The sequence below is a fragment of the Neophocaena asiaeorientalis genome, unplaced genomic scaffold (assembly GCF_003031525.2).
Source record: "Neophocaena asiaeorientalis asiaeorientalis breed wild unplaced genomic scaffold, Neophocaena_asiaeorientalis_V1.1 scaffold40, whole genome shotgun sequence".
NCBI lineage: Eukaryota > Metazoa > Chordata > Mammalia > Artiodactyla > Phocoenidae > Neophocaena > Neophocaena asiaeorientalis.
In genome coordinates, this window is record NW_020185335.1 from 15,974,067 (window position 1) to 15,986,520 (window position 12,454).

The window sequence follows — 12,454 nt, forward strand, 5'->3', positions numbered from 1 at the left end:
AAAAAAAAAAAAAAGAAAATTAAATACCAACGTTTAAAAGAGAGTGGTTTCGACTTAAACCAGGACTTTTGTGATTACGGAAAATCTAGGCAATGCCGTCCCCTGCCTATACCATTGTTGACGAAAAATCAATCAGTTGATCTAAGGAAGAAATGGAAAATTTTATTCGAGCCAAATTTGAGGATTATAACCCAGGAACACCATCTCAGTAAAGCTCCAAGAACTGTTCTGCCATTAGAAGTCAAGTCACAGTTATACAGGTTTTTTGAGACAGAGGGCTGGACATCAAATGACATATTATTGACAGTTTAAACAATCTAGATCTAAGCTCATCCTGGCCCCTTACAAGATCAGGAAGGAACCTTATCTTTTTTAAAAAATAGATTTTAGGGCTTCCCTGGTGGCGCAGCGGTTGAGAATGTGCCTGCCAATGCAGGGGACACGGGTTTGATCCCTGGTTTGGGAGGATCCCACATGCCGCCGAGCAACTAGGCCAGTGAGCCACAACTACCGAGCCCGCGCGTCTGGAGCCTGTGCTCCGCAACAAGAGAGGCCGCGATAGTGAGAGGCCCGCGCACTGCGATGAAGAGTGGTCCCAGCTTGCCACAACTAGAGATGAGCCCTTGCACAGAAACGAAGACCCAACACAGCAAAAAATAATTAATTAATTAATAAACTCCTACCCCCAACATCTTTAAAAAAAAAGATTTAAAAATATTTATTTATTTATTTAGGCTGTGCCGGGTCTTGGTTGTGGCATGAGGACTCTTAGTTGAGGCATGTGGGATCTAGTTCCCTGACCACGGATGGAGCGGGAGCCCCCTGCACCGGGAGCGCAGTCTTACCCACTGGACCACCACGGAAATCCCGGAACCCTATCTTTTAAGCAGCTGTCGTGGATGCCAGGAGAATGCTGCTCTTTGTGCTTAGGCAGGCGTTTCTGCCGATGGGGAGGTTTGATCGATGCGTAAATGCAGATACAGATGCACAGCGGGGCGAGAGCAGGCCAAAGGGCAGAGAAAATTTTTATGTTTAAAATTTTCTTGTCTTGCCATAAAACATGAATTTTGTTTCACACCACCTTGAAGAGCTGGGATGAAGTGTCACCCGTTTCCTGGAGCGGGAGGTGGAGGCCTCCGGGCGGGGGGCGGGACGCGCAGACTCCGCCTGTGCTGTGAGCCTCCGGGCCGCAAGAGGCAGCAGCGGGCGGGGCGGATACAGTGTATCGAGGGCGGCGGTGGATACGATGTAACGAGGCCGGCCGGCCGCACACAATGTAGCGAGGGCTGCGGCGGTCAGGTGAGCGGCGGAGCGGGCGCGGGCGGGGGTCCGGGTGGAGGAGACGAGGACGCTCGGGCCGCCGCGACCCGGAGCTCGGAGAGACCCCTCTCCCGACGCGGACCCCGCGGCGCAGGGGGCGAGGGACCCGCCCGAGGCCCCGGCCCGGGCGCAGAGCAGGATTCGGACCCGCGGGTCCTCACCTGGGGGCAGAGGGATTTGGAGACCTCAGCCGCGCCACCCACCCGAGCAGGGTTCGGCGGGGAAGGCGTCCCCCGGCCGATGATACCGTCACTGCTTCCGGCCGTCGACACTCTCTGTCTGTAGGATCCGTGAGGCCCGAGGGGTCGCCGTGGCTGTGCCGCCCTGCGCTGGGGCTGGACCACTCGGAGCCTCAGTTTTCTCATCTATGAAACGGGCGGAAGTGGTGGAAGAGACCTGCCCCTGTGCGGAGCCAGTTAGCGAGGGTCCCCAGAGTGCATGTTGTTGTTGTTGTGGGTGAAGGTGGGGGAGGCCCGTTTGGGGGCGGCGTCTCCCAGACGCCGGGGTGGCTGCCGCTAAGCTTCAGCCGCAGACAGTCCTTCAAGGGACAGTAACTGTGCCCCTGCGGGGTCCTGGCAGGCCTCCTTCCAGGTGTGAGCAGTTAGGATGTACCTTCGGCCCTGCGCCCTCCGGGGAGAAGTGCAGGGGCCTCTGGTGGCAGCCGGGGTGATAACAGGTCCTCTTGGTAGCCGTGCCTCCCCGAGAACAGGAGAGGCTGTTTCGGGCACATCTGAGCTTCAGCCCCATGTTCCTCGGGGCCCTGAGACGTCTTGGGCTTTGTTCTGAGCTTTCCTTTCATCGCAAAGACGTGGAGTCCGCAGCCCCCGTGAGAGGAGGTCTCTGGAGGAGGGTAGACAGTGCAGTACCGGGTTTCGTGCATGCCTCTCAGTGCCCACCTTCCTGCGTGCTCCTCTCTGAGGCCAAGCCTGAATTCCGGGTGCAGAGCTCTCTGGGAGGTGAACCTGGTGGGGCGGTGAGGGTTGCTGTCACTTTCCTCAAAGTCAGCTGCCGCGCACTACATCTGCCAGGCAGGCCCCTGTGTCGGGACATCATCTGTCTGCCCTCGGCAGCTCCCCTCCCACACCCCCAAATACGATTCTCCAACTTGGCTGGAGAGAAACTGGGGCTGAGAGAAGTCAGGTGACCCCATCATTCACTCACCTGCAGCCTCTCTGCCAGGCTTGAGACTGGCACTGCCCATAAGGGGGTTAATGAGAGATGCTTTTTCCAGGAGAGCCTGTAGCCCAAGGAGGGCTGCTGGGAAGAGTGGAGGCGTTCCTGCCTTTGAGCTCCTCCGGCCATATTTTATTTTATTTATTTATTTCTTTTTCTAGGTAGGGCCTGAGAACCTGTGCTTTTTATTTATTTATCTTTTAAATTGAAGTACAGTTGATTTACAACGTTCTTTTAGTTTCTGGTGTACAGCAAAGTGATTCAGTTAAATATATAGATATAGATAGATAGATTCTGCTTCATATTCTTTTCCATTATGGTTTATTACAGGATGTGGAATCTAGTTCCCTGTGCTATACAGTAGGACCTTGTTGTTTATCCATTCTATATAGAATAGTTTGCATCTGCTAACCCCAAAGGCTCAATCCAACCCCCCACTCCTTCCCCCTTGGCAACCACAAGTCTGTTCTCTATGTGAGTCTGTTTCTGTTTCATAGATAAGTTCATTTGTGTCATAGTTTAGATTCCATATATAAGTGATATCATCTGGTATTTGTCTTTCTCTTTCTGACTTATTTCACTTAGTGTGATAATCTCTAGGTCCATCCATGTTGCTACAAATGGCATTATTTCATTCTTTTTTTTTTTGAGATTTAAAAGTGATTTCTTTATTTCCAGTTCCTACTGATTTCATTTCTCACATACACTCTTTAAGAAATAAAGGACGAAGTAGGAAATTAAAGTACATTAATAAAGACACAGCAGTGTTTACAACACACACCCATGTCATCACATCCTCTTGTTAAGTGCTGTATGTTTCCCATGCTCAGGCCTCACTGGACAAATTCCGTTTGAGTCTAAAACAGTAAACTGTCACCCTGTGGTCCAATAGATGGGTGAAAAAAAATACTTTTGCAATTCCCTGGGGACAGGACTGGGTTATACACTGGTTGAGCCACAGCATCCAGGCTGCACAGGTAAAGAGAGAAAGGGTGGGGTTGGGTGGGATGCCAGAAACCAGAGAGGTGAGGTGAAGGGATTACAGGAAATACCTCCTGAGGGAGGGAGTCTCCACTTTCAGACTTTTTAATTGGCATAAAATTGCTTTACAATGTTGTGCTAGTTTCTGCTGTACAATGATGTGAATGAGCTATATGTATACCTATCTCCCCTCCCTCTTGGACCTCCCTTCCACCTCCCCCCTGCATCCTACCCATCTAGGTCATCACAGAGCACTGAACTGAGCTCCCTGTGCTATACTGCAGGTTCCCACTAGCTATCTGTTTTACACACAGTAGTGTGTTTATGTCAAACCTAATCTCCCAATTCATCCTACCATTCCCTTCCCCTCCCCGTGTCCACACATCCATTCTGTATGTCTGCATCTCTATTCCTGCCCTACAAATAGGTTCATCTGTACCATTTTTCTAGATTCCACATATATGCGTTAATATACAATATTTGTTTTTCTCTTTCTGGCTTACTTTGCTCTGTATGACACACTCTAGGTCCATCCACATCTCTACAAATGACCCAATTTCACTCCTTTTTATGGCTAATATTCCATTACATATATGTACCACATCTTCTTTATCCATTCATCTGTCAGTGGGCATTTAGGTTGTTTCCGTGTGTTGGCTTCCGTGCATAGTGCCGCTGTGAACATAGGGATGCATGTATCTTTTTTTTGTGTGTGTGTGCTACGCGGGCCTCTCACTGCCGTGGCCTCTCCCTTTGCGGAGCACAGGCTCCGGACGCGCAGGCCCAGCGGCCATGGCTCACGGGCCCAGCTGCTCCGCGGCACGCGGGATCCCCCCAGACCTGGGCACGAACCCGCGTCCCCTGCATCGGCAGGCGGACTCCCAACCACTGCGCCACCAGGGAAGCCCGCATGTGTCTTTTTGAATTATGGTTTCCTCCAGATATATGCCCAGGGGTGGGATTGCAGGATCATATGGCAACTCTATTTCTAGTTTTTTGAGGAACCTTCATATTGTTCACCATAGTGCCTCTGGCCATCTTTTTTTTTTTTTTTTTTTTTTTTTTTTTTTGCGGTACGCCGGCCTCTCACTGTTGTGGCCTCTGCCACCGCGGAGCACAGGCTCCGGATGCGCAGGCCCAGAGGCCATGGCTCATGGGCCCAGCCGCTCCTTTGCACGCGCGATCCCCCCAGACCGGGGCATGAACCCGCGCCCCCCGCATCGGCAGGCCCCAACCACCGCGCCACCAGGGAAGCCCGCCTCTGGCCATCTTTTAAAACGCTGGGAGGTTTCTGGGGTGAGACCCCAGGGGTGGCTCCTGATCCTCCAGTCTCTTGGGGGTGGGCTGATCATCAAGTGATGTCAGAGACAGTTTGCTCTGCAGCGACTGTGGGTTACAGGCTTTACTGTCACGCACAAGTGCTTAATCCTCACCCCCCTCCCACCCCGCCCCAGGAGGCAGGCATGCTCCCTTATTTATGGGCAAGAAAATGCTCTTCACTGGGCAAGGCAGCATCACATCAGGCCTGTCTGATTCTTAATAGTAACAGTGATAACGATAGGTTGCAGCTGGTGTTTATTTCTGGCCAAGGTAGTCAGAAGTTTGTACTGACTAATTTAATCTTGAACTCCGCCCAGTGGGTACTGTTATCATCCCCACTTGAAACATGAGAACTCAAAAGCACAGAAAGCCTTAGGCATTTGCCCAAGGTCACACAGCTGGAGCTGACAGCTGGGACTTGAATAGGGCCAATTTGTCTGCTGACCACAAGGCTGTTAGGGTGATCAGTCAGGATCTGTGTTGGCTGCAAGACAGAACTCCTCCCAGTAACAGTAGTTTAAACAGAAGTTTCTTTCTGTCTCACCTGAGTGAAGCCTGGCAGTGAGCAACTCAGGGCTTCCTCATCACTCTGGAAGAAGGGGTTAGTGAATATGGATCTCACTTGTTAGTGACAACTGGGTCTCCCCTGCGCTCTGGGGGCTTCCTAGGGCACTGTGGCCCAAGCTTGCCATCTTGGGTGGTGCTGGGCATCAGGGCCTGACCACCCTGTGTGAGCTGCCCAGAGACATCAGGTCATAAGGGAGACTGTGACTTGGGCCCATGGCATCTGTGTCCTGCCGTGTTTCGACCTAGGGGCAGCTAGTCAATGGGTGCCAGGTTCTACCAGGCTGGAGCTTCTCCACATCCCACCACAGAGACCAGAGAGGCAGGCGAGGTCCCTGGGCTGTGAGAGAGTCCCTGCCCAGGTGCAGGGCAGCAGGGGGCGGGGTGGGGTGGCCCTGGGCCATGCACTCTGGCTCAGTTCTCCTTTCATGGGGCGGAGGGCAGATAGGAGTCAGAGGATTGCCTTGTATAATAACAAATTATTTCAGACGGTAACCAGGTATAAGGAAAGCATAACCAACATCCATGCCCTTACTACAAAGTTTTAACAAACATCTGTCCAACCTTCTGTGAACTCATTTGGCCCTGAAGCAGAGAGAGGCTAAGGGATGTGGACCCCCTAGTTAAGTGGGGGGACCTGGGAGGCAAAGCCCACCAAGGTCCCTTCCTCTGTCTCAGGAGCATCAGCCCCGTGTGTTCGCGGTTTGCTGAGCTCTGCGCAGGGGAAAGCAGTGCCAGGCTGTGGACCAGGCACTTCCTGCCTGTTTCCTTGGGTCCCGAGGTGTGGGGCTGGGCATGGGCTCTGGCCACATGGGGCATCAGTGCAGCGCCAGCCTGGGCCACACGGTGACTACACAGCGTTTGTGGGCCCTCCCTATGGGGCACCGGGAGGTGGGCCCTGCCAAGGCCACGCTGCAGGTGGCAGAGCAGGCCTGAGCCCTGGCATCGGCACTGACCCTTCTGCTGGGTGGGGGTGGGAGTCCCAGCAGGTGTGATCCTGGGAGCCGCACAGCTTTGGCGCCTCGGTGGACAGGGAGGGCGTGGCTCTACCAGGGCAAGTGAGGCAGGCGGGATCACAGGGGCCCGTGCTGGAGGTCTGACTGGGCACGCCCTTCTGGCTCTGCCTGCGCCATCAGCAGCTTGGACATCACTGCTCTTTGTGAGGGGGCTCCAGCAGTGGGCGCCGGGGTGAGGGGGCTCGGCTGGTTTGGGGAGGGTCTGAAGGGGGTGGCCGTGGTGTGGGGATGTTTGGCCTGGACCCTGCTGGGGAAGGGAGAGGGGCCAGGCCTCCCCTCCGAAGCTCCAGGCACTCAGAAAGGGGAGGGGACCGCAGCGAGCCCGGGAGCCGGACGCCCACCTCTGTCCCGCCCGGCCCGCCCGCCCACAGGTGGGGTGCTATGGAATATGACGAGAAGCTCGCCCGGTTCCGGCAGGTCCACCTCAATCCTTTCAACAAGCAGCTTGGGCCCTGGCAGCATGAACAGGGGCCTGGCAAGGAGGCCCTGCAGGTCGCTTCTGAAGGTGGGTGCTGGGGGCTGCTGTGCGGGTGGTCTGACCCCGTCACACCGGCCCCCCCTCTACAGGGTTCCTCCCGTGGACACGCGGGGGCCCCCCTCTTCTCTGCAGCACAACCCGCTTTCCATCTGTTGCATCCCCTGGGGAATGAACACTCCCCAGGGCAGGGATGTGTGCCTGTCTTGTCACTGCTGTGTCCCAGGGCCCAGCGCACAGCGGGTGCTCACTTGGAGAACGCTTGGGGCGTGAACTCAGCGCCAAGATCTGGAGGGTGAGAGGTCAGCAGGACGTGAGCCCCGAGACTGCGGATGGAGCCAGCGGGGTGCTGGGGGCCCCGGGGGTGTGTGTGTGCAGAGGTGGCCGGTGTCCACACGGGGTTTCACGTGTTCTGGTGTGTAGTGCTCCGGCGGCCCTTCTCGAGCCCGCAGATGTACACACGAGGCGTGGGCCTTAGAAATCGGCATGTTTCTGTAGTATTTACTGGTTTTGCATGGCACTCTCTTGTCTGCACAAGGATTCGGGTTCCTTTGCAAGTGCAAACAGGGCCGATGCCAGGGCAGGGCCCTGCTTCCCTCGCCTCCCGTGGGCTCCACGACTTCCTCCTGGGGGTGGCAGGCTGACTCGTCTCTCTGCCGCCCTCCCCAGAGGCCCTGCCCGAGCTGCCCCCGGGAGAGCCAGAGTTCCGCTGTCCTGAGCGTGTGATGGATCTAGGCCTGTCCGAGGACCACTTCGCCCGCCCTGTGGTAAGGTTCAGGGTCTGCGGGCGGGGAGGGGGACAAGGTGAGCCCCCAGAGCGCGAGGACCCGGCCATGTCCACCTCAGCAGGGGCTCCTGGGCCTGGAATCTGAGGCCCATGTGACACCTGGCTCCCACCCGCAAAACGTGTTTGCGGGCCTGTGGGGACGGGCTGGACCTGGGGTTGGGAGCCTGGGCTGCTGTTCTGAGCGCTGTTCCCTCCCCTCCCGGGTCCTGTGAAGCAAATGTGAGAGTTAATTCCACCTGTGGTCCCAGGGAGTCCTATAGTCATGCTGTAGGGTGAGGGAGAGGACGGGACCCTCACCCTGCCCACACCCGCTGCCCACTCAGCTAGGCAGGGCCACTCTTGTCTGTGCTATATTTTGTTCCATGGAAATCTTGCTGTTTCTTGTTTTTTTTGTTTGTTTGTTTGTTTGTTTTCTAATAAAAGGGCTCTAATAATTTTTTTTTAAAGTTTGAAAATCTTCCTGTTTTATGCAAACTATCTCCAACTTTTGAGAGAAACGTTATAGTAACATTCAAATATGATTCTTAAAAAATTCACCTGGAGACCCCAGTTCTCGTCTGCTGTTCATTTTTGTTGTTCATGTGGCCTTTGCGCTTTGCGCTTTGCTGCTGCAGGTACCTATTTCATTTATGTGCTTTGTATCTTTATTATACCATTTCTGAGCCCCTCCTATGGGCCACACACTGGTTTCCAAGAGAGGTGTCACCTCCTCTTTGCCCGGAGGCTCAGTGTACTGGGGGGAGGAGCACGGCTCCTGAGGGCAGTGACACTGCTTTCCTGGGGCAGGATCAGCCCCAGCTCTGAGCCCCGGCCTGTCTCCCTGCCCCTGAGTCTAGGGGCTTTGTTGGGCCCCGCCCCCGGTCCACCTGTGAGGTGCTGGGGCCAGGGGCGGGTGGGTGCCCGGGGTGTCTGTGAGCTTGGTGACCGAACCAGAGGCCACTTCCTCTCCTTGTCGACAGACGAGTGTCATTTCCCGGCTTTCCTCCAAGAGGAAGTTCTGTAGAAGTAAGTGAAATAGCATAGCCAGAAAAGCGATTGGATTTCTAAAAGAGGGAAGTGTGTTTCGAAAAACATCCTGATTTAGGTCTCCAGAGGCCCGTGGGTGGACAGGTCCAGAGAGGGGCAGGTGGTGTGGTGCGGCTCCTGCCTCTGCTGCCCGGGTTCCCGGGCCTTGAGCAGGTCCTCGGCCACCTGGGCCACCTGGGCGAGCAGGGCCAGGGAGGTCTTCTCTGGGCCCAACTGCCTATGAGGCTGGGCCTGGCCAAAAAGGAGAGCACGCAGGGGGCATCTGACCGTCACTGTCCCCAAACCCGCCACCTCCCGCCTCCACCCGAGCAGGGCCTGTTCCTGGCCTCTGACATCCAGCAGCTGCGGCAGGCCATCCAGGAGTGCAAGCAGGTGATCCTGGAGCTGCCGGAGCACTCGGAGAAGCAGAAGGACGCCGTGGTGAGGCTTATCCACCTCCGGCTGAAGCTCCAGGAGCTGAAGGTGGGTGCCGGCCGCCGCCCTCCAGGCAGCTGGAGCTGGGCTGGGGCACGCGCGTCCGGAGGCCGGGCCGCCTCTGGGGCAGCGGGGCTGAGGTTCCACCCTCCGCACCCGACTGGCCGAAGCTCCCCAGGCAGGCGGGAGAGAGATGGGCCGTCACCCCAGGTGCAGCCTGTGTCTCTACTAGTCTGATGGTGATCACAGTCCTGAGTCATGTGTCCACCCACTGGAGCGAGTGGGTCAGTTAATCCCACCTTGAACCACGTGACCCAGAGCAGGGGCTGGTTTGCCGAAGGTGACAACAGAAGGGCTCATGGATCCTGGAAGCCAAACACCACAGGGGTCCATCATGTAGTCCTTGAGTCTGTGCCCTGTTTGGCTGGGGCCCCGCCGCATCCCTGCACTGGTTCCTGAGTCCCTGGGAATATAGAAAGTGGAATGTTCATTAGAATATAGGTAAGGCTATGGCACGAGCTAAGACACCCCCAGATACAGTGGCTTAAAGGAATTGGTTGTGTAGTTTTACTCATGTGGAAATGTTGTAGGTGGCCCAGGGCCCCTCTGGCAGCTCTTGGTATCGGAGACCTCAGGTCCTCCTTTTTCGGTGCTCTGCCAGTCCCTGGCAAGTCCACGACAGCCCCCCGCTGCCTCTGGGTCTGCACCCAGCCAGCAAAAACAGTGTGGGAAGGGCAGCGAAGGCCCTTTCACCCCTGCTCACGTGCCGCCGGGGCAGCACCTAGGTACAAAGGTAGTCTGTAATCTGGGTGGTCCCGGCCTGACCAATCACTGTGTTCTATTGTAAGGGAAGGGCTGTGGCACTGGGGTAAATTTCACAACCTCTGCTACACGTGGTTACCTGGGAGACGCAGTCAAGGGGCTCGTGTGACGGGAAAAGAGCTGCTGCCTGGCTCACCTGTGACCCCTCCCCGGCCCCAGGACCCCAGTGAGGATGAGCCCAACATCCGAGTCCTTCTCGAGCACCGATTCTACAAGGAGAAGAGCAAGAGTGTGAAGCAAACCTGTGACAAGTGTCACACCGTCATCTGGGGGCTCATTCAGACCTGGTACACCTGCACAGGTGGGACGAGACCAGACTGCTCCTTCTGGCCTGGCACTCCAGGCCCCAGGGGAGGGGGAATTCTCTGCTGTGTTTTCGGTATTTACTGAGCCCTGTGGTGTGGGGGGGATGGGAGGTAGAGCAAGGGATGAAAGACCCAAATACCTGCCTTCACCAGGCTCACATCCACTAGCCATGCGTGGCTATTCGAATTTCAATTAATTAAGGTAAATAACTAGTTGCTCAGTGGTACCACGCACATTCCAAGTACACAATAGCCACATGAGGCTGGTGGCCAGCCATTGGACAGTGCAGACAGGACGTTTCCATCATTGCAGAAAATTGCATTGGAGGTGCTGTCCTGGATGAGAAATCACATAAATGAATGAAATGGTATGTTAGACAATGGTGTGTTATGTAAGCAGCGACAAGGGGCTGCTCTGGGTGCCTTTTCACTTCCCACCCGGGCAGAGTGAGGTTGCCACGTGTGCGAAAAAGAATAAGGAAAGGGACTAGTACGTGTTGGGGAGGGGGATGGGTGCCACGTTAGGGTGAAATGAAAAGGCATGATGTGACACTTAATAAAAGACTTGGAGGTTGGGAGCAAACCAGGAGTATATCTAGGAAGGAACATTTCTTCAGGGGAGCTGTCTGTGCAAAGGCCCTGTGGTCAGTGTGTGTCCAGTGTCTTCGAGGAGGGGCAGAGAGCAGTGTGGCTGGAGCACTGTGTCAGGGAGGAGGCACGGTAGAGGTGGGCTCAGAGGTGGCTAGAGCCTTTTGCGTAAGTGCGCTGGGGCCACGGGTGAGTGCAGGACGTACTTAGGTTTTAACTCCGGCTGCTGAGCTGAGCGTGGCCTGAAGGAGGGAAAGTGATGGACTGTGACCAGGGTGGGGCATTCGGATGAGAAGGGGCCAAGTGCAGCCCTAGCTGAAGGACTGGGATGACGTCTCAGTAGGTGGAAAGATGGAGCCACTGAAACCTGAGCTGGGAAGACTGGGGTGGGATTGGTAAGGAAGAGCTGGATTCCACCCAGACAGCTTGGGTTTGAGCCCTTTACGCACCCAGATGGGAATGGCAGGTAGGCCCCTGGCCCTTTGAGTATGGAGTTGGGGGGAAAGGTCTGCACGTACCTTCAGGGCAAGACTTGGGTGGGGACTGAAGGGACCTTTGACATTTGGGAACCTGCCTTGGTGCCTGGAGAGGCTCTTGCGTTGGTCTGGGAATCGGAGTACAGGCCCCTGGGGGTCCCGGCAGCTGAAGGTCAGCCTGGGGCGCAGGGTGACCACCCTTCTAAGAGGCACGTTGTCGGGCCCCCAACCAGGGTGTTATTACCGCTGTCACAGCAAGTGTTTGAACCTCATCTCCAAGCCCTGCGTGCGGTCCAAAGTCAGCCACCAGGCCGAGTATGAGCTGAACATCTGCCCCGAGGCAGGGCTGGACAGCCAGGATTACCGCTGTGCTGAGTGCCGGGCACCCATCTCTCTGCGTGAGTGCCCCGGGGAGAGCAGGGCACAGGGCGGAGGGGAGCTGCCTGGGCCAGGAGCCCTGCCGACAGCTGTATGAGAAACTTGGGTGCGTGCGATGGCTAAGGGTAGCGTGACTCCGGGGCACGAGTCCTGCTCCTTTCCTGGGGGAGCGACAAGGGGCTGCTCTGGGTGCCTTTTCACTTCCCACCCGGGCAGAGTGAGGTTGCCACGTGTGTCCCCTAGGAGTCCCTGCGGGGCTGGGCTGCACTCAGCCTCCCATGTGTGGCCCCATTGTCACAGAAAACCCACCTCGATGGGGAAATCCCGCAGCAGTCGCTCACAGGCTGTGTATCGGGCCTTCTTTCCAGAAACATACTGCCTCTGGCAGTCGCCTGGCGGGAGTCCTACTATTGTCCCATTTTACTGGTGAGAAACAGGGAAGCAGGGTGGCCTAGAAGACGATGAGTCGGGTGTGGAAGGTGGAACCCTTGGCCCCGCTGGTTCTCGTCCTGTGTGCCGTGGGCGCAGCTGGGGGAGGGACCTCGCAGGTCTCCCAGACTTTGTAATGCTTTCCCTCTCCACAGGGGGTGTGCCCAGCGAGGCCCGGCAGTGCGACTACACCGGCCAGTACTACTGCAGCCACTGCCACTGGAACGACCTGGCCGTCATCCCAGCGCGTGTGGTGCACAACTGGGACTTCGAGCCGCGCAAGGTGGGCGGGGAGCGCAGCGAGGTGGAGCGAGGGGCACGGCCCTGGGGTACAGCCCCCGCTGGCTGGAGAGTGGGTGGGGAGGGGGCGTGGCCTGGGG

General features: G+C 56.3%; 1 protein-coding gene across 1 annotated transcript in view; it reads left to right on the forward strand.

The window, feature by feature from the left end:
* Positions 1-1,290: 1,290 nt before the first annotated feature.
* The window catches only part of DEF8 (differentially expressed in FDCP 8 homolog), a 16,310-nt gene continuing 5,146 nt past the window's right edge, over positions 1,291-12,454 (forward strand). The window contains exons 1-7 of the mRNA XM_024735641.1: positions 1,291-1,299; positions 6,746-6,879; positions 7,519-7,616; positions 8,975-9,124; positions 10,058-10,199; positions 11,501-11,665; positions 12,230-12,362. Of these exons, the coding sequence (XP_024591409.1) occupies positions 6,756-6,879; positions 7,519-7,616; positions 8,975-9,124; positions 10,058-10,199; positions 11,501-11,665; positions 12,230-12,362 (812 nt within the window). The 5' untranslated portion in view covers positions 1,291-1,299; positions 6,746-6,755. The remainder of the gene's footprint in view (positions 1,300-6,745; positions 6,880-7,518; positions 7,617-8,974; positions 9,125-10,057; positions 10,200-11,500; positions 11,666-12,229; positions 12,363-12,454) is intronic.